Below are 22,873 nucleotides of genomic sequence, written 5' to 3' on the forward strand. Positions count from 1 at the left end.
TCTTCTTGCTCTAAGTTATTTTGGGGTCTTTTTTTGCCTTTATTCAAAAGGACAGCTGAAGACAGACAGGAAGTGTGTGGAGTAGAGAGTGGGGGAAGACGTGCAGCAATGTTTCAAAGCTGGTAGTCGAACCTGTGAACACTGAGACAAAGACTAGAGCCTCTGTACACGGGGCACATGCCAAACAGGCGTCCCGTGGGCTCCATTTCTGAAGTACAAAATTATGCTCTGGAAGTTTGGAGATACATCATTTACAACACAGTCTTTCCCTTTAAATCCAACCAGACAAAAGTAACAAGGACAACTTATTTGGATAACACACACAATAAAAGAGAGCAAAACAAGGACAGATCATTAAGCACCATAGAGCAATTCAAAGTGCTTTACAGTGTTCAAACAAAACATTAAGAACAATGAGCTACAGAAGAAATGTGACATTCAACAAAGGTAAGAAATTCAAATAATATATTAAAATATGAGACATGTTAAGCAAACTCTCTTTCCGCTTATAATTTACCTAAGTGTCAAGATTTCCCAGAAAGTCCCAGACTTCTGCTGAAGTTGAACAATTCCCAGAGTTCAGGAAAGGCTGGCTACTGAAACCTGAGAAATAACATTTAATGTACAGTGAAGGACAACATGATGAGTAGTAGCATAAAACATTTGTAATCCTCTTAAAGTTTTTGCCATGTTCTTCATATAATGATATATCTTGGGACCATGTACAGTTGCTTTAGTCCTCATCACTCTGGTCATTTTCTGTTTCTCTTAAGCTACGTATAAAAGCCCCAAAGATTACCTGTAAAATATGAATGAATAAATAATCAATCAATCAAGCTTTATTTATATAGCACCTTTCATACAAATCAAATGCAAGTGCTTTAACAGTGATTGAAAACAAGAACGAAGCAGGAATAAAATAATGGCAAAACATATTAAAGGTGACACATCACGCTTTTTTCATCAATATATATTGGTCTAAGAGGTCCCCAAAACATGTCTTTAAAGTTTATGCTCAAAAAAAACACTTTGAAATCAGATTTTGGCATGCCTGAAAAACCCTCTTCTTCAGCCCTGCTCAGAACAGTCTGTTTTCCCTCTGACCACGCCCCCTCAGGAAGTGGATGTGCCTCGGCTCTCCAGCACGTTGATCTAATGTTTACATGTTGGCTGAATATACACGGCTGCTCACAGACCCGCGTTACTTCAACCCTCTGAATCTGATCCAGAATCTGATCCTGACAGAGAGGCGCCTCAGGACCTTTCTGAAGGATTGGTCATAGATTTAGTGTTTCTTGTTGTTTTATTTGTCAGTATGTCGACGTGTGTCTTAGTACACAGCTACGAACATGTAGCTATGTGGCTATGCTAACTAGCGCTAGCACTTATCCATGATAAATAAAAATCATCCACTAGATCTTCAAATCTGAAGGCCTGGGGAGTAAAACCGACCTCTACCAGAAAGGCAGCAGGACCTTTTCTGAAGGATTGGTCACAGATTTAGTGTTTCTTGTTGTTTTATTTGTCAGTATGTAGACGTGTGTCTTGGTACATAGCTACAGCTACAGCTATGAACATGTAGCTATGTGGCTATGCTAACTAGCGCTAGCACTTATCCATGATAAATAAAAATCATCCACTAGATCTTCAAATCTGCAGACGTGGGGAGTAAAATCGACCTCTGTCAGAAAGGCAGCAGGACCTTTCTGAAGGATTGGTCACAGATTTAGTGTTTCTTGTTGTTTTTATTTGTCAGTATGTCGACGTGTGTCTTGGTACACAGCTACAGCTATGACATGTAACTATGTAGCTATGCTAATTAGCGCTAGCACTTATCCATGATAAATAAAAATCATCCACTAGATCTTCAAATCTGCAGACGTGGGGAGTAAAACCGACCTTTGTGTTTATTAAGACAACCTACAACTAGCATGCCTCCCTCCTAAGCTCCTTGTTAGCACACATGTGTGCAGGTAATGAAAAACAGAGGGGGGATTCAGTATTATTTTATACAGTCTATGGGCTGAACAAGCTCCGAGCTCTGACTTCAGTTAAAGACCGGATGTCGTTGTGACGTATGAAAAACACTGAAAACTGAAACGGCTCGTTTCACACACATTTACAGAAAGGTGGAGAAATCAGAACAGGGGCAGAATGGATTCTTTTCATTCTCGGGGGGTTTGTAGACATGCCAGGGAAACATATTTCAGGTAGAGAACCATTACAAAGTCCATTTTGCATGATATGTCACCTTTTAAAACATTTTTTAAAATGAATTTTAAAATAGAGATTAATACACACTAACAACAATAAAATATGTCATTGAAGTAAGTTAAAGCATCAATATTAAGATTATAAATAGTTAAAATAAATACATTTAAAAAGGGTAATGATAAGATTTGAAAATAAAATTAAGGCTAAAAATATCAATAAAAATTAGTAGATAAATTAAAAAGATTAACTGTTAAAAAAATAATAAAGCAACATTTAAATCAATATGATAGTCAAATAAATAAATAAATATAATTCATAATAATGTTGTATTTTTTACTGTTTGTTGGCATTATGACATTTATTATTTTCATAAATATGAGGAATATTTTATTCATAAACAGTCTCTTAGTTGACTTTCAAATTAAAGGTATTGTAATCTTTGTATGTAATCCCCCACGTTTAACACAAAAACATGGAGATTGTCTGAAGGGAATCCTTGAGTCAGGTTTTAGAGCTTCTCTGGCCGATACAAACAAAGGTTTTTATGATTAACACTTCTTGAGATTATCACAGTTTATAATCGGGACAACTCAGGCTGAAAACATGACAAACACGAGCACATAATCCCTAAAGTCTTAAAGAGCAAGTCTGGGATTATTCTAGATTTTACTTATAAGCAACAAATCCCATAAAAAGACCAAGTTTCCATTCTCAGCATCAACTTCTCCATCCAGCCTGAAGCTCTTAGTGATGAGATTACTGGTTCTTACTGAAGACACAACTTTGACATAAATCAGGTCATATGAAGTGTGATGATAACAAAACCGGACACTATAGTTTTTATCATGGGCGACTCAAACCGGAGCAAACTGTGAATTTGTCAGGGATTATTTTCAGCTGTGGATTAATCCAATAAACTTCAGTGTGTGTGAGATTGTAGTAAAGAAGTAACACATCGCCTGCTGCACCAGTCTTCTTTTCTGAGTTTTTGGACACCTTGGTTTCTGCAGGTTTTTAAAAAGTGTTTTATGGCATCACTTAAAGGTATCAAACTTACATTTCATTATTAAAGTCATGATCGGTTTTCTCTTGCTTGATTTTAACAGAGATTTTGTCCTACAGTTAATCTTGTTGTTGCATGCTCTCTTGAAAAGTTAGACATCTGTAAACTAAAAGCAAGACTGTGTAACTCTTGACGATGCATGCAGGAAGCTGTTTACTCATTGTCTGTTGAGTTATTGTGTCAGGGATAATATAAAGTGAGTGGGTGGTTATGCACATTAGAATCCAGACAGGGTGAGCAATTGGTTTTGACCAATCAGAGCTAAGTATTCAACACAGCAGAGCATTTTTTGCTCCAGTTTATCACTTAAATAATCTGATCTGTATCATTCTAAAAGGCCTAAAAGTAAGCATTAGAGGCGTCCTGTCTCCAGATAATGACACTGTGACCGTATTAAGTGATCACCTGGTTCCCCGTCAGTCTCCTCTTATTGTCATTAAACAATGATTGCAGATTGCTGAGTTCTCCCGCAGAGCGACTGGGATGAATAAATCTGCTCTCAGGCCGTGTGAGAGGTGAACCTCACTTTGTCTTTTGTTTGCCCTTCCTTTATTACTCCTCCTCCGCTCTCCTTCTCCCTCCAGGGCGTTCATGCTCCTAAAAACCTCTGACAGGCTCTTAAAATAAATACGGCCTTAAACTTAGACATAAAAATGTCTTAAACAGCACTTCTGGAAGCCCTTTCTTAGCTCCCTGCAGTGACGGGTTTCTGTTGGCCGCTCGCCGGCTTTCAGATGAATCCACAAAGAACAAGGTTAGTGGTACATTATGTGTCCTCTCTGCTTTACTAAACCCAGTTAGACTCCGTGGCTTTGAACAGTTAATTTACGGATGTCCTCATCCTGCACATTTATAGCTTCACAGCTTTCACCGGCCATCTTCAGGGAGAAATACGCCTTTTTTTTCCAACTTTTCTTCTGAACTTGGTTTTAAATTGGGCCCAAATTCAATCACAGGTAGCTTTACATCATCTTCAAAGTCTTAAATTTGGTTTTCAGGACTTTATATGCTGCTCTCTCCCCCCTTCATATCTCAATTTACACATTTCTAACTGTCCCCCCTGATTCACTCCGCTGCTGCTGATCTGTCTCATTTCTCAAAAGTTACTTCTCTTTTCCCCACTGCTGCCGTGTCTTCATCTCTCTCTACAAAGAAGCAAAGTAGATGAAGTTATTTCTAGGCTCTAGTGTTGGAGAAGTTAAAAGTCCTGCCTTCCTTGACTGACAGTTCTGCATTTGCAGCTTTGAATGGACTTGGAGCACTTTTGGCTGAACCATAAGTGCAAAACAGAGCAACCAAATATTTGGTAGTTGGAAACTCTTGAAATGACTGGTGGTGAGCTAAAACTGACATGATTGAACGTTTAGCTGTTTACTTTCAAGATCAGTTTCTGGATGAAGTCAGAACACCAGAGATGCACAACATTTTGTCTTCAATTGAAACAACGAAGCAATGTTTCTTTCAACCGGCCCCTTTTTAAATAATAGCTGAGCTTTGGATCAGGGCTATTTTAGATTACAAAATAGATCTTATAAAGATACATGTCAGTGAATCATTTTGAATGCATTGCATGCCTTTAGATCTAGCTCAGTTTGAGTTTGCTCACATTTGACTAATTACAACTTTGATATTAAATGTCCTGAGTACTTGGTGTTAAACATGTTCTCAGATGTTCTGAAGTGAGGCCTTTCCCAGTTCTTTAAACTGACCGGTTCAGAGCCGGCGCTCAATTGAAAACCTGTTTTTCGTGTTCCGACTGCAAGTGAACCGGCTCCCAGCAGGGAAAACCGGTTCCATAGAGGCTCCAACTCTTTGCTCGTCTAGAACTGTGAACCGCTTACGTCAGGGGCGAGGGGCGAGGTTGCTGTGATCAAAAACACAAACCAAACGTGTTTTCTCCATTGTCCTGCAGTGAAAAAGTAAAAGAGACTCATGGATTCCAAAACCCTCCTCCCCCCGGCTGCGCCTTAAGATCCTGTCCATAAAAATTACAAACAGGATCGGTGACAAGGGGCAACCCTGGCGGAGTCCAACACGCACCGAGAACGCGCCCGACTTTGTGCCAAGTATGCGGACACAACTCTCACTTTGGTCGTACAGGGACCGGATAGCTCGCAGTAGCGGCCCCCGAACCCCAGTTCGGGGAGCTTGGAATCTCATCTCTGCTTTTTGCAGACGATGTGGTTCTGTTGGCTTCCTCGAGCGGGGACCTCCAGCGGGCATTGGGGCGGTTTGCAGCTGAGTGCGAAGCGGCCGGGATGAGAGTAAGCACCTCCAAGTCTGAGGCCGTGGTTCTCTGCCGGAAAACGGTGGATTGCTCTCTCTCGGTGGGGAGTGAGACTTTGCTCCAAGTGGGGGAGTTTAAGTATCTCGGAGTCTTGTTCGCGAGTGGGGGTAAAATGGAGCGTGTGATCCACAGGCGGATTGGTGGGGCGTCAGCGGACGTTGTATCGGACCATTGTGGTGAAGAGGGAGCTGAGCCGGAAGGTAAAGCTTTCAATTTACCAGTCGGTCTACGTTCCAACCCTCACCTGTGGTCATGAGCTGTGGGTCATGACCGAAAGGATAAGATCGCGGATACAAGCGGCTGAAATGAGTTTCCTGCGAAGGGTGTCTGGGCTCGGCCTTAGAGAGAGGGTCAGGAGCTCGGACATCCGGAGGGAGCTCGGAGTAGAGCCGCTGCTCCTCCTGCGTTGAAAGGAGTCAGCTGAGGTGGTTCGGGCATCTGATAAGGATGCCTCCCGGACGCCTCCCTTTAGAGGTGTTCCGGGCACGTCCAACTGGGAGAAGGCCCCGGGGTAGACCCAGAACGCGGTGGAGGGATTATATCTCCCGCCTGGTCTGGGAACGCCTCAGGATTCCCCAGGAGGAGCTGGAAAGTGTCGCCGGGGAGAGGGATGTCTGGGTCAATTTGCTTGGACTGCTACCCCCGCGACCCGACCCCGGATAAGTGGAAGAAAATGGATGGATGGATGGATGGATGGATTCCAAGACAAAGCAGCGGCCTGCCGAGGAGACAAGCTGCCGTTGTCCACCATCGTTGTTGTTGTGAGGGAAGGTTTGCGCTAGCGCTGCTGGGAAAAGCGCCCAGATAAATCTGACATCATGACGTGCCTCTTCCAAGGGCTCAAGCGGGCGAACCAGCGCGAGCACCAGCCCAGAAATACAACCCGGTTTGCGTTGGTCGAAAAGACTTATTAGTAATTCTGGTGCCGAATTAAGAGGCTGACTTTGTTCAATCGTCTAGTTGACAGAAAGCCTGCATCCCTAACATTGACCGTACATGATCTAGGGTTAGGGAGGCTTGGATTTGGATTTGGAAAATCTTTATTGTCCTCAAGGGGCAATTTGGTTTGCAACTGAAGTCCCCACAAGCATCATAAACAACACAGGCAGCACACATAATAAACAAATCTAATTCCAAACATATTATTGAAATAAGTCCTGTGACTCCACAGACTTGAAAGTTTTAAGAAATGAAGGCTGTCACTGAAACTATCAACTGGAACTTACTGGGAGGAAGAAAGTATTCCCAAAATGAGTTGTGTTTCGGGGACCTAACTTTTTAAAATATACTACTTTGGAAAACCTTCAGGAGACTTTAACATTCTAAGTATTATTACTGTTTATTGTATTTTTAAGTTGCACATAAGGACTGCTGAAGAGAGACAGGAAGTGTGAGGAGTAGAGGAGTAGTGGGGATGACATGCAAAAATGTAGAACTCCGTCTTGAGTCTTTTTTAGATTAATAGTTGATGCATTGAAGTCATGTGACTCATCAGCTGTTTCTGCGGAACTGTTTGGTTTTCCAGCTGAAATAAAAGAACAAACTTTCCCAAACAGAAACAAGTTCCTGAGGTGACCTCCCTTCATTTTTCTTCCATATGTGGTTTGGATGATGAGGGTCACTTGATTTGTTTCCAGTTTGTAACTTCACTTCTTCCCCTCCTTCCTCTGATGGATCACAGCCGTGCTTTTAAGTATAGCCTAGATCTCAGACTTTCATCAAAACCAAGCCAGATGAATCACTCCAAAACAGCTGATGGACACGCACCTGATTGCTGTTATTAATAGAAAGAAATCATAACTAAGGTTGAAATGTATTTGACGGTTGACTGAAAACACAATTAGTGACTCATCTGCCTTTTTTTGGTTTCTCCCACACAACTCCTCCATCCAGTTTCCTGCTGCTTTTCTCCTCTTTGAATCTCCCACTCTGTCCTCCTTTCCTCATCATTGAATTTTTATGATTATTCCCTTTGAGTTCTCCAAATCTCTTCCTGCTCTCTCTCCTCATCCCTTCCCGTTAATGCCTCTCTCTGCCGGCCTCTCTTTCCCATCATTCTCCTCCTTTTATACGTCCATTCCTTCCTCCACATTCCTTCCCATCCCTCCATTTATTCCCCCCTCCTTCTCCTCCTCCCCTCGGTCTTTGTCTCCCTCTCCATCATGTGCCGTTGGCAGCTCTGAATGGAGGCGCCCGGGGAGCTTGGGCTCTGTCAACCAGGAAGAAAACATTGCCACGAGGGGCCGGGTCAACAAGGCTTGTTACTTAGCAACCCCCTCACCTTCCCCCTGGGAACTGGAATCAAACGGCCGTCATCATTGGCTGAGGCAGCTCCTCGCTAGCGGCTCCTGTTATGTAATGCTGCCATTTCATTGCAGCAGCAGGAACAGATTGAAAAGAGATATTTGGGCTGTGGGTGTTTATTGCCAAGCTCTCTGATTTGCTTCATTCTCCTCATTGACCCAGCAATTAGTCTGTACCTGATGCAAACAAACAAAGGGAGATGATCACTTTACAAGACAGAAGGAGAATTAAGTTTATTTCTGTCAATTGAATCCAGAGACTGTGTTTAAAAACATGAAAGGCTTGACAGCTACCCAAAAGTGAGGCTAATACATTTGGCGCTCACCCCAACAAGGGACTTCCACCAGATCCGTGTCTGGTCTGTCTCCTTGTGCTCTTGTCCATCAACACCCACCGGTTGTGTTTTCAGAACGCAGCACGGAGCAGGACCACCGGACAGCTGAAGTCATGTGACCTTAGTTTTCCCATGGTAGTCACTGAATCAAGGTTTCTCCTCCTCCTCTCCTCATCCATGTTGTCTTTCTGGTCCTCTGAAAACCTCTGACCTGTTGACTCCAGGCCTGGCTCCGCTCATCATGACTTTGGTTTGTTGTTGTAGTTAAGTGAAATACGATCTGGTGATAACACAGTGTTTTATTCTGAAAATTAACCGGATGTTTTCATTTTGTTTTGGTGAAACCTGACTTCCTGTCCCACTCCATCTGCTCTGTTGAGATTGATGTGTCGGCATCCGGCAAAAATAGAAGTCTGTCGTATCTGATCCGTTGTGCTCCGACCTGCCGGATCAGAGTTGCAGCCGGAACGCAACAAAGCGGATCCAGTGGAAGTTAACACATTGACTAGAATAGAAACCTATCAGATCCAGTGCTGTGATGGATCAGAGATGGACCGGACACGGATCTGGTGGAATTTGGCCATAATGGCTCACTCTATTAAGGTCATAAAGGCTGCTCCCTCCATGTTGACAGATGGGACATGAGCCAAACTATATTTTATTTATTTATATTTATTCTCAAACATGGTTTCTGTCATTACAGCTAGTTCTTGTCATGTACATTTATGCCCTTTATTTATTTTTCAGAGGAGTTTAGTTTTAAAGGTGACATATCACGCTTTTTTCATCAATATATATTGGTCTAAGAGGTCCCCAAAACATGTCTTTAAAGTTTATGCTCAAAAAAACACTTTGAAATCAGATTTTGGTCTGCCTGAAAAACCCTCTTCTTCATTCCTCCTCAGAACACTCTGTTTTCTCTCTGACCACGCCCCCTCAGGAAGTGGATGTGCCTCGGCTCTCCAGCACGTTGATCTAATGTTTACATGTTGGCTGAATATACACGGCTGCTCAGAGATCACGTTACTTCAACCCTCTGAATCTGATCCAGAATCTGATCCTGACGGAGAGGCGCCTGTAGCAGGACCTTTCTGAACCATTGGTCATAGATTTAGTGTTTCTTGTTGTTTTATTTATCAGTATGTCGACGTGTGTCTTGGTACACAGCTACGAACATGTAGCTATGTGGCTATGCTAACTAGCGCTAGCACTTATCCATGATAAATAAAAATCATCCACTAGATCTTCAAATCTGCAGACGTGGGGAGTAAAACCGACCTCTGCCAGAAAGGCAGCAGGACCTTTCTGAAGGATTGGTCACAGATTTAGTGTTTCTTGTTGTTTTATTTGTCAGTATGTAGACATGTGTCTTGGTACACAGCTACAGCTACGACATGTAGCTATGTAGCTATGCTAACTAGCGCTAGCACTTATCCATGACAAATAAAAATCATCCACTAGATCTTCAAATCTGCAGACGTGGGGAATAAAACCGACCTTTGTGTTTATTAAGACAGCCTACAACTAGCATGCCTCCCTCCTAAGCTCCTTGTTAGCACACATTTGTGCAGGGAATGAAAAACAGAGGAGGGATTCAGTATTATTTTATACAGTCTATGGGCTGAACAAGCTCCGAGCTCTGACTCCGTGACAGACCGGATATTGTTGTTACGTAACAAAAACACTGAAGTCTGAAACGGCTCGTTTCACACACATTTACAGAAAGGTGGAGAAATCAAAACAGGGGCAGAATGGATTTTTTTCATTCTCGGGGGGTTTGTAGACATGCCAGGGACACATATTTCAGGTAAAGTACCATTAAAAAGTCAATTTTGCATGATATGTCACCTTTAATAAGTTATTCCATGCCATACAAAAACTTGTAACACCGTGACTGACAGCTCTGTTAACATGTGGCTGCTGCAGCACAGTCAGCACCAGTAACAGGGTCATTTTGGCTTCACTTTCATATACCAGGAGAAGTTTGAGACACGTTGTCCAACCTTATACAAAGTGAATGGTTGAAACTGGAACAGCTAATCTCTGATGCCCTCCCTCTTCGTCTTTCTCTGCTCCCTTGAACCACATTTAGTCTGAAACTCTGTCCGGTGGAGGGAGCAGACACAGCGGTCGGAGATGTGGGGATTTTAAAAGAGGCTTAGAAATCTGAAAAGGGTGATGAGGTCACAGGAGAGGGGCTTTGAACTGGAGACAGTCGCTCTGGCGTTGCAGCTTTAGTCTGCTTATGCAAGCAATAGTCTTGGCAATTGACGGCTGAGTGTATTTGAAGTTCTTGGGAAAGCTGTCAGGCCAGGCTGGGAGGAAAAACACATGACGCGCAGAGTTTTCAGCTCATCCTGTAGAGAGGCAGTGACCTCTTTGTTCACCCCGATAAAGTAGGATTTTACTGACAGGCCGAAGAGGCTCAGCGCTTTCTGTCTGAAAACAAACACACAGAGATGCTAATATCTCCGAGGTGTGAGAACAAACAAGGACAATATGAGCTTTTAAGTAATTAGAGACTTAAAGGTCACACCATTTGCACAGGATGGCATTTTGAAAAGAACGGAGAGAAATGTATTTGTACATAACCTTTCAACAAGGTAATTCAGTGCATTACATAACACAACACACAAAGGCATTAGGACATAATAGAAAAACAACTACAAGGCAATAAAAAAAGAGTCACAAAAATGCAGGTATACATAGGATTTAAAAGGATTAAGTCAAAACAGAAGATTAGAATAAGCTCAAATCGAATAAGACATGCAGATTAAAACAGCAGAATAAAAATGCCAGAGCTGGTACAGTGCAGCGCAATGAAAGAAGAAATAATCCCAAATTTAGTTTAATAAAATGCAATGACAAACTAAGTCTTATGCCCTGATTTAATTTCTGGGATTTAGCTCCAGTTATAAGAAAAGCAAGAGGAGTGTGTCCTTTTTAGTCTGGACTGTAGGACAGAAAGCAGAACTGTCCATGGTCACACCTCAGTTATTAATGTAAGGTTATTAAAGGAAGTGCAGCAGATCTGTACAACTGACCTTTTAAAAAGACTGGTAAGCAGCAGTGTGAACACAGTAAGACTGTAATTCACTATAAAGAATCAAACCGGCTTATACCAACATTTAATCTGAAGACTCATACCATGCAAGTTACCATGTTCCTTTTGAATGTGAAATCACAGCATAAAGATTAATACATGGGAATTAACTAATTACGTATTTCAGTTTTCTCTTTTGTCCGGCATGACCAGACTGAATAACAAATCCCAATCAATCTGCAATTTCTTGGTTCCCTTTTCAATTTCCAATGAGTGTCATCACTTGCTGCAGACCAATGGATCATGTTTATAAATGGGATCCTCTTTGCATGGTACAATTTGAACCTACAACTGTGGATGCAGCAACAAGCTTTCACAGATAATGGTTTTCGGATGTAATTTAAACCCATGCAGTGAGTTCCACTACAGAGTCATGTCTGTTTTTAATTCCTGAGGGCCTGAAGGTCATTGCCGTCCATGGTTTTCAGCCTTGTTCATTTTGTACAGAGGTTTCTCTAGACTCTCTGAATCTTGTGTAGATGACAAAATCCACTAATTCTTCGCAATTTTGAGCTCAGGAACATTTTTATGGAGTTGCTGAACTTATTTGCTCACGCAGTCTCTCACAGAGTGGTGAACTTCTTCCCACCTTTACTTCTTAGAGACTCAGCCTCTCTTTGATGTCCTCTGTATACAAAGTAATGTTGCTAACCTGTTGCAAATGAAACTTATTAGTTAGTAGTAGGGGTGACCCCAAATAGTCGAATATTGGACAATTCGTTCTAACGAGCCTTAGTCGACTGCCAATCTCATAGTTGAATATTTGCATATGAAACGTGGATCATTCCATTCAAACCATGGGGGTGCTCAATGTCTAATTTTACATTATTTTCCTGTTTCCCATAAAATAGTGTCTCATATATCCTGTATTGATATAAATATAGACTTATTTAATGTAATTCTGAGAACAGCTCTTGAAGTGTTAAATCTCCTTAAAGTGGTAATTAAATCTCCCCTGGTAATTAAAGGTGGACTCTCCCATTTAGCGGGACCTGTGGAGCAGACGTACCTCAGCTGGCCTTTAAATCTTTCTACGTTCATGGTAGCTCAAAATGTCAGGAAATAAAACTTCAGTTGATCCTAAAAACTAGTGATGAAGATGAGGAGCAGCTTCATGAAGAGGGCTGTGAGATCAAGGATTACCGGACCACACAAAAACTGTACGGGGCCAAAAGAACGAGCAGGAATTCCCAAAGCTGTCAGAAGCATCAAAAACAATCCACAGCATCCCATCCACCTCCACACCATCAGAGAGGATATTCTCAAAGACAGGATTTACAGTCAACAAAGCAAGGAGCGCACTTCTGCCCGTACACACGATGGTTTTCCTCACGTACAGTTTGAAAAGACTCAAGCGGACAAAGACGAGATGAAAGACTGTTTTAAAAGGTTCTGTTAAGAGATTTAAAAACCCTTTAGCTGGTTCAGGTTTGATTTTGAACATTATAAACATGTTTAGTCTTAAGTTGGACAAACTACCCTCTGCAGCTCTGCTCTCCTCTGTGTGAACACTGTTTAAATATCTCCTGATTCCTTTCTCTATAGTGGAGCGTTGTTCCATGTTTAACTGATGGTGGTCTTATTTGAGTTTTCTCTCCTTCATCACCTCGTTGTTTTTGCAATATAGATTTAAAAAATCTAAGTTTATACTTATAATATTCTGTTGTCTCTTTTACTTTAAGCTATGAGTCTCTGAATTGTAAAGGGTTATGTGTAATATTGTCATGCGGTCACCATCATGCAGAATTTGGGTCAATAAGGAAAAACAACAGACATTCCACTATTCATCCACTATGGGCAAAATCTGATGAATCAGATTTGACTAAGCAAATCCTTAGTCGGGCTCACCCCTAGTTAGTAGATTTGAAGTGAAGTAGAAGTGTTTTTTTTTTTGTAGCATTACACAACTTTTTCAGAGTTTTGTTGTCCCTGTCCCAATTATGTTTAAACGCCTTGCTTGCATCAAATTGAAATATTCTCTTAAAACAATCATATTTGTCAGTTCTAACATTAAATGTATTGTCTTTGCACACTTTTTATTACATCTTGACTTTAAATGATTGCAAACCATCAAATTCTGTTTTGATCAAACTTTTACAGTCCCGATTTCTTTTTGGGAAATTGTGTTTTCTAAGATAAATGGTTGAGATTAGTTCAACCAAGTTTGTTTCCTGTTGAAGAACTTGGTGTTCTGCTGACTTATTCATTAAAGCCATTAGTGATTCTACTCATAACAGAGGGCGACAAAGCCAGAACCCAGACTGAACAAAAAGTGCAGCTTATGATTTATGTTTTTAAACATTATGATTTCAAACAACAGAGACACCATTGTGACTTAACTTGAGCTTTCTATGATTCATGCTTTCTGGTTGGAAGCACTTTGAGAAACTGTTGAAAACAAGCATTAATCTGGACTTCTGTTTGCTCTCAGTACATTTCCTCCATGCATGAGTAACTGCAGGCTATCAGATGTCAACATCCTCACAGCCATAAAACCCTCTCTGAGCGCTTGTTTCCTGAGGGTTCGTGTTGTGCTCCGTCTCCTAACAAGCTGCTCTCTCGTTAAAGAAGCACCGACACAAAGTCAGCCAACAGTTGAAGTGCTCCACAGTTTGAGTATCTGCGTCTGCTTCGCAACAGGATATTTGTCGTGCGACGTTATCTCTGTGTAAATACGATTGGTAACAGCTCACACCGACACTTCCTGCTCGTCCTTCTTCACCACTTTATCTGCTCTAACAGACCGTCGGCCTGACCCATTTAACAGCTCTCACCTACTCATTGATGTGGAGCACCGTGTTGATTCACTAATGTCTACTTTTTAATTATGTTTTCTGCATTACTGCCTGCATTCATAGCTTGTTAATAAGGCGTCCAGCTCCTGTGATAAGGAGTATTTCACAGCCTAGTGAGGTTAAATTCAGCAGGGATTCACTGATGGGAAAGAGGAAGAGGATATTTAATGCTTTTGATATTTTTTCATTGTATAACCATCGTGTATGTTTCAAAATGTGAGGATAAAATAGATGGGAGAGTTGGAGCCAGAGCAAGAATCGATGTGCAAAAGACTGAAGAAGGAAGGATGTGGGCAGAGAATAAAAGAGAGGCGAAACAGAGGAAGCATGAAATAAAAGAGAGGTGGGAGGAAAGGAAGGAGGAGGAAATGAAAGGCAAATTGGAGGGAGAGATGGCAGGAGGAGGAAGGCCCTCAGCAGGATCTCCAACAAGCTGTTGCTGAGGAGAACAGAAATATCTCCGTCACACTGTGGACCCTCCACCTGCTTCTCCTCCGGCTTTATAATTAGCCCGGGCTGAAAAGAAAGTGATAACACGCAGGTTTCCTTTCAGGCGCTGTGGAGAAACTGAAGAAGTCTGGAGTTCTTCTGCACAACAAAAAAAAATCGGATGTATTTGATTCCCAAACCGAACAATCTGCAGCACTCAGCCGGAAAACAACCTGAGATGTCTTATTTTAGATGTTTTATTAGTTTTGACAGCTTAAGGCAGGCAGGAAATAAGGAGGAAAATGAAATCTTCCACACCATGCACGCCTGTCTCCCCTAGTGTGATAGTTTGTTTGCCTTATGATATCTGTACAGTTCATCACTAAGCAAAAATAAATACTCCTCGGGCTGAAGGGGGAGAGTCTGTCGTCACAATAAGATCGGGGTTTTCCGAAGGGAAATTTTCTTTGTCGTACAGCTGCATGGTTTAAAAACAGATCGTCTCGCATCAGGTGTCGTTAGGCGCAGTGAGGGTACGTAGAGACGAGGTGAGGGAACTGGAACGGAGCCAAATCCACCAATAATACATTGCTATATGTTGTATATATTGTCTTGTGCCATGCCACTAACAGAAATGACGTCTGATTGGACGACAGGTGTCTGTTATAATTGTATAACCAGATCTCAATTGTTTAACACTCATTCTTAAGCAGTGTTGGATGACTCATCAGGTTTAGACATGAAAACACTAATACAACACACACATAACAACAAACAGGAAGTGTGGTCATCTTTGGAGTAGCTGCACCCAGACATGATCAATTATTTATCAGTTTTCCAGATTATTTAACCTCCGCTAGTACGTTCTTCCCGTCATAATCACGCCTTCACATTGGCTTAACCTCTCACTCGAGGATGATTTCATCTGTGTCTGGTGTGAACACAACATCAAGTGGACACTCGAGGAACTGCAGTTTTCAGCACTTCAGCATCAGCTTCATCTTTGGGGTTTGGATGTTTGCAGCTTGGACACAGCTAATGCTAATGTCATTACCAAGCAGCAAACTCTGGTCTCCAATTTTTGAAGCCCATGCAGAAGTGTTAAAAACTGCAATTCATCGAGAATCCACTTGAGGCTGGCTGCAGAAACAACGGAAACCACATACACGCCAATTTAAAAAAGACGATCTTTGTAGCATTAATAAACATTTGTTGTGTCTTAACAGCCCGTGATGTGCAGATGCAGAATGAACTTCGTGACACTGGCCAGCTTGGATAGTAATTCGATTTATTACAATCAAACAGCATCAGCATCAGTAACAAACATCGCGACTGCTTGGAGGACGACCGAGCCAGATGAAGTCCCCTTTCTTCTGTCTCCACGTTCTGACTTAAATACTATGAAGGTGCACTCAAATTAGAATGAGGGTGTCTTCCAAACATGCACATGTATGGACTCTTCAATACGAGTTTAACGTTAGCTGCTATTTGACTCCATTTATTAAAACCTTGTTCTGAGTATTGACAGAGACGTCAGCTGTCACTGTCAATCATATTTTTGCCTAGGTCAAAGGTGATCTTTTTTAGGCCCTCCCTAGAGACTTCTGGAGCCATTCTACTGTAACTCATTCTTGTGGGCCCCTGAAATTATTTTAAACAACACAGACTAGCAACATATACTTAATCTTATGTGGTTGAATATCAGATACTTACAGCCTGGTTCAAAAACAGCTTGGCTCTACGTAGCTAATCTCTCTATCAGCACACACTGTACGGAGGGTGAATTTTATTCTAACGCGACGGTTCAGAGGATATTAAGATTACGAGTTATGCCCAAATAAGGACATGACTGACTTGACTCTCAGACGGGAACACAAGGCTGTTGGCAAGGAGGCTCAAACCCCGCCTCTTTACCTCACACTAAGTTTGGTTGAGTATAACATTTCCAATATGGCTCCTGCCGACGATTGGCCTCATAACAGCGCACAGGAACAGATTGGTGACATCACGGATACTACGTCCATTATTCATACAGTCTATGGAAATTATGCCAAAGTTCCAGAACCAGCAGCTCATTCAGTTTTATATCTGCAGTGTTCCATAGCAACAGAACTCCCAACAGTCACTACTTTTTAAAGCTGGGGTTGGTAGTCTCGGAAAACTAGCATGAATTTGAATGTAGCATTTCCTCAAGACTCCGTCTAACCCCTCCCCTCCTCCCTCTGAGCTCCTCCAAAACGACCCCCCCCCGCTCACATGCACGAGCGCCGCTTACTTGTGACCATATGATGGTGACTGATTCAAAACCGGTCCTCACCAAAACATTCTCATAGTGAAAGTTAAAAACACAAACAAACATGGCTGCTGTTAGTACTCACAACTGTCATGCTAGCATTATCCAGTTGTACTGGTGACAAGATATCAGGAGAAAAGTTATAACACATATATAATACTGTAACAGCTCTACTGTTTGTTAAACGTGTTCAGTGTAGATGTTCTTAATTCCTACAGTGTTGACAGTCAGTGAAGGCATCAGGAGAGGTGTAGAGTGTGTGAGCTGGAGAGAGGAGAGACAAGAGGAGAAGTTCTTCATTCATTCAAACATTGATTGTTGTTTTGTTGGTTGGCGTGATCACGGCCGACAGTGACCGGTTATTAAAGATCAACGTGTTCACCAATCGGCTCGTCATCACTACAGCGTCCGGACGGACTCTACAGTACATCTATATTTTCTGTAGGACTTACTAAATGTCATTCATTCTTCTGCTTGTCAGAGCCCCCGTGGTGAGAGCTTTTTAGACTCTGATCCGGACTACAGTCCTGAGCAAAGCACCTCATCGGGTCAGAGGGGACAGGCCCGAGGTCAAGCGAGTGGGGCAGTAAATAGAGTCAGGGGAAGTAGAGGCAGGGGACGGGGACTTGGAGTGAACGCTGGGGAAATGTACGCGCAGGAGGCGGGCAGAACGGCAGGACGGGATTTGAATGGTTTAAAATTTTGGACCCCAAAAAACGGTGATTGGTTGGTGTTTTCCCAGGTTTACTCTGGCTGTAGATAGCAGCTTTTTTTTACCTCTTTTAAGAACACATCATGTAATGATTACCATCAGGACATAAAGATCATTTTAACCAGTATAACAAAAAGTGGATCCAAATCTGACTACCAACCCCAGCTTTAACAGTTAAGCTATCACGTGTATAATTTAGCTAACTATGCTTGATCCTAACATTCAGTCTGTTTGTTTTGTTGTAGTTTTTAGTGTTGATGTGGTGTTAGTGTTGTTGTTCTTGTGGTAAAACTGGAACTTGTATTTATCTCACGTATCGCCCTCTCATTGTTTCCACTGCTGTAAACAGGCCTCTGATCTGTCCTCTCTAACCTCTTCCACAGCGGTTTATTGCACTGCTGGTTTGACTGCTGCCAACTTTAACTCCTATTTTATTCTCCTTGTTTTCCTGATCAAAAACTAAACCTCCCAGCATGCAACTGGAAACCCTCCACTTGTTGTTGCTGTGGGGGAAAAGTTGTCACATTCATGCTTCAACATTTGACAGCTCAGTTAAAACAGTGTGAGGAGGTGAAACACAAAAAACCCGCTCTGATTACATTTCTGCCCTTTCTTTACCCTCACCCCTTCATTTGTAATTTTCCGCTCTTTTTATGAACTTTGAAGGGTGTTTTCACCCCGAGGCGCTGCTTAATTTCTGACCTTTCTGTGCGATACTACTGAAGACTGCAGATTTTCAAAAGTGGAATCCTGAAAGAGATAACGCAATGTGAGATGAAAAGAGAGGCGGCGGTCACGCTCCAATGCTGCTTTTAGTCATTATGTTGAGAAGCTGTGGAAGATAAAACATCTCCTCCCCTCAGTGTGTACCCTCCACCTGCCCTACAGCTCACACCACACACCTCCATACGACACAGTGTTTACTGTTTTTATCATTTTAAAGGATGTGGGGCGTATCAGATCATATCTTAGATTTCCCTGCAGAGGAAAATATTAATAATACTGAACACTTCACGTCTGATCCTGAACAACAATATTTCCTGTTTGCCCAGGTCCCTAACTCCAACCCCCTACCCTTGCCTGTGGGAGCCCCCGCCATTAGTGTGGTGGTGGAGAGCGGACCGGTTGTGTACGATGATGCGGCTGCTGACGAGGAAGAGGAGGAGGACGAGGAGGAGCCTTGTGTCAGCGCCATGGACATGTTGGGCGACAACGGTCAGTGTAAACACACACACTTAACCTGCCGTCCTTTTGGCTGGTAGATTCTTCAGGTGTCTGTTCGACACTCTTGGACAGAAGTTAGGATTTTTATATATTACTAACTTTGATCTAGCTGTAGAAGCTGCAAATCTTAATGTTAGACAAAGAGATACAGTCCCCCCCAAAAGTATTGGAACAGTGAGGCCAATTCCCTTATTTTGGCTGTAGACTGGAAACATTTGGGTTTGACACCAAAAGATGAACATGAGACAAGAGATCAACATTTCAGCTTTTATTTCCAGGTATTTCCATCTGGATCTGATACACAACTTAGAAGATAGCATTATTTGTAAAGGAACACCACATTTTTAAATGAGCAAAACTATTGGAACAGATACACTTAAAATAAATTAAAGTGAATAAGACTTCATATTTTGTTGCAAATCCTTTGCTTCCAATAACTGCATCAAGCCTGTGACCCATTGACATCACCAAACTTTTACATTCTTCTTTTGTGATGCTTTTCCAGGCTTTCACTGCAGCCTCTTTCAGTTGTTGTTTGTTTTGGGGGGTTACTCCCTTCAGTCTCCTCTTTAGCAGGTAAAATGCATGCTCTATAGCAGGGATGTCCAAACTTTTTTCAAAGAGGGCCACATATGATGTTGTCAGAATACCTCAGGGCCAGTGGCTCCTACTGAGACTTAGGAATCCAAAAAGTTGTATATGAAATATTCATTTAATAACAATCATTTTAAATTTTGTTTAGTCCTCAGTTCTCCACAAGCCATGTTAACATGAGCAAACGTTATCTTCATCTGGAGCAAAATGTTTCTCATTAGGGTCCGGCAATGTGGGAAAAGTTTTGTATCATTATTTTCCTATGGCAGGATCATGATCTAGGTTCCATCACACTTCTTTTTTATGTGGTTTTTAAGACCTTTCTGACCAGCAGGCAACATTTTAAGAACAAAATAATTGTTTTCCTGAGTTCTGAACATTTTTGATGCACCAAATTTTGCCTTTTCTGCACAATTTCATAATTTGATCTTGTCTTGTGTCCTCTTTTGTGTCTTCTGAAGTTTTACTGTTCATCAAGAACATTTTCACATCATGATAAAAACATTAATTTGAAAACTTGTCAACTTTAAGAGTCCTTGTGTTTCTTCTTTATTGCCGCCTTGCAGAATTCCCAGAGCTTTGGCTTTACACAGGTAGTCCATATGAAGCTTTTTGAGACGTTTCTGGATTGACTTTAGTTTTGTTTGTAGAAAGAAACTGTGATTAATTTCTTTGCTATAAATAACACAATTTAAGATGGAAGCTTGGGGCCATAAATAAATGGACCTGGGGCCGCAATTGGCCCCCGGGCCGTACTTTGGACACCCCTGCTCTATAGGGTTTAAGTCTGGAGATTGACTTGGCCAGTCTAAAAGCTTCCACTTCTTGCCCCTGATGAACTCCTTTGTTGTTTTTGCAGTGTGTTTGGGGTCATTATCTTGCTGCATGAAGAAGGATCTCCCTATCAGTTTGGTTGCATCTTTCTTTAAAATTGGCAGACAAAATGTTTCTGTAGACTGCCAAGTTAATTTTGCTGCTGCCATCATGTGTTACATCATCAATAAAGATTAATGATCCCGTCGCAGAAGAAGCCATGCAAGCCCAAGCCATGACATTTCACAGATGAGCTTGTATGTTTGGGATCATGAGCAGATCCTTCCTTTCTCCAAACTTTAGCCTTTCCATCACTTTGGTAAAGGTTCATCTTTGTCTCATCAGTCCATAAAACTTTGTCCCAGAATTGTTGAGGCTCATCTCTGCATTTTTTGGCAAAATCCAGTCTGGCCTCCCTATTCTTTTTGCTAATGAGTGATTTGCATCTTCTAGTGTAGCCTCTGTACTTTTGTTCGTGAATGATTAATCTTCATTGATGGTGTAACACATGATGGCAGCAGCAAAATGAACTCGGCAGTCTACAGAAACATTTTGTCTGCCAATTTAAAGAAACATGCAACCAAACTGATAGAGAGATCCTTCATCATGCAGCAAGATAATGACCCCAAACACACTGCAAATACAACAAAGGAGTTCATCAGGGGCAAGAAGTGGAAGCTTGTAAACTGGCCAAGTCAATCTCCAGACTTAAACCCTATAGAGCATGCATTTTACCTGCTAAAGAGGAGACTGAAGGGAGTAACCCCCCAAAACAAACAACAACTGAAAGAGGCTGCAGTGAAAGCCTGGAAAAGCATCTCAAAGAAGAATGTAAAAGTTTGGTGATGTTAATGGGTCACAGGCTTGATGCAGTTATTGCAAGCAAAGGATTTGCAACAAAATATTAAGTCTTATTCACTTTAATGTATTTTAAGTGTATCTGTTCCAATAGTTTTGCTCACCTAAAAATGTGGTGTTCCTTTACAAATGATGCTATCTTCTAAGTTGTGTATCAGATCCAGATGGAAATACCTGGAAATAAAAGCTGAAATGTTGATCTCTTGTCTCATGTTCATCTTTTGGTGTCAAACCCAAATGTTTCCAGTCTACAGCCAAAAGAAGGGAATTGGCCTCACTGTTCCAATACTTTTGGAGGGGACTGTACCTACAAATATCCAACTCAAAAAAGTGAATCAACTTTGTACTGGTTTAATCTCAATACTGAAACTTTTAAAGAGGTTTATGTTTCTGTCTGAAGAAGTCTCTCCACAGTGGCAGACTCTTTAACTGAAAGTCTTCTCAGGCTCCCCTTCTTCATTTGAGCATTTGAATTGAGTTGACACTGGCGGTGTCACAGTGGCAGAGTTCTTTGTCACTCCTCAGTTGGACTCCGAGTGTCTGGACTGTGAAGTAGTCAGAGTCCGTTTTTTAATGAATCTGCCTCTCCAGGTCATGGCTCTGTTTCGGCTCAGACTCCTGCGATGTTTTAATGAGCCCTCGCTAAGATTGCATTTCTTCACTTTACGTCTCTGCCTGTTAAACTTTAAGGTCCCTGACTCTGCCGCAGTAAAAAGTCCTGAGCCGCCTAATTGATTCCTGTAGGGGGGCTCTTTGGTTGTAACTGTGCCCCTTTCACAGTGAGGTCAAAGGTCAGAGTCAGCCTCAGAGCAGCGCCTCAAGGAGCTGGTGGAGAGTCAAGGACAGTGGAGCAGGGCGGACGCCTGAAATCCAACCAGTGTCTGCAGAGAGCGGAGTGACATTTTACCGGTCTGGCCTGGTGTTGCTCTTCATGCAGTCACACAAAGAGCGTCTCTGTGGAAACTGAGCATGTTTACTTTTCTCAAGTCACACTTTGTCTTCAAGTACAAGCAAATCCACTCAGTCACACATGAAATCAAAGTTTTCAGCTCTTAAGGGCTCTTGTGGTCACTTCTCTCGCCTTCAGAGTTTTAAGGAAAGGATGGAGCTCACTGATGAAGAGGACTCTGAAGAATAGTTTCATTGAAAAGTGCTTGTTTGAAATCCTTCCGTTTCTTTTCAGTTTTTATAAGAACAAAAATATGATTGAACCCAACAGTCTGACAAACCACAGAGGAGTGTTAAGATGTAAGGAAAATGAGTTAAAAGTGTTTTATATCAGGAAATTATACAAAATAAAATCAAATATCTCAAAAAGAACTGTCCTGAATAACATCCAGAAATATTAAACAGTTATTCATCTATATCTCAAAGTAGCCAAACTTCCTCTGATTGAAACTCACCACAGTGTTCCTCCCATCTGTGTGTTCAGAGTTTCAAATGTAGAGCCTGGGTCTCTGATCCAGCTCTGCCAGCTGAGTGCTTCATCCAAACCTACCAGGTTTAATTTCTTCAAATGGGTCCCAAAAATATCTTGGCTAGGAGCAGTTTGTTACATAAGTACCAATTTAAGAAACTGACTTTTATATTGACATTTTATGACACTTAATACTTTCACTGCTCTCCACCTAAGGCAGAATTGATCCCTTCTCCCTGTTTGTCTCTACAGCACTAGCTGCTCTCTTGTTTTTCACAATGTTATAATAAATGATGATCTTAAAAAATATGATGCATTGCTGTTGAGTGAAGTACCCACCTCTCAGCTCCTTGTGTCCAGCTTAGAGGACAGAAACACCAACAGCCGATCGATATACATCCAAACTGTTAAAAGTAGTGATTGGTCGCTGTAC

At 41.8% G+C, this 22,873-nt stretch overlaps 1 protein-coding gene across 1 annotated transcript in view; it reads left to right on the forward strand.

Annotated features, from left to right (window-relative positions):
- Window positions 1–22,873, forward strand: part of LOC117806437 (transcription factor IIIB 90 kDa subunit-like) — a 180,820-nt gene that overhangs the window by 152,980 nt on the left and 4,967 nt on the right. Inside the window, exon 17 of the mRNA XM_034675382.1 lies at window positions 18,587–18,749. Within this exon, the coding sequence (XP_034531273.1) occupies window positions 18,587–18,749 (163 nt within the window). The remainder of the gene's footprint in view (window positions 1–18,586; window positions 18,750–22,873) is intronic.

This window comes from Notolabrus celidotus, chromosome 22, assembly GCF_009762535.1.
Source record: "Notolabrus celidotus isolate fNotCel1 chromosome 22, fNotCel1.pri, whole genome shotgun sequence".
NCBI lineage: Eukaryota > Metazoa > Chordata > Actinopteri > Labriformes > Labridae > Notolabrus > Notolabrus celidotus.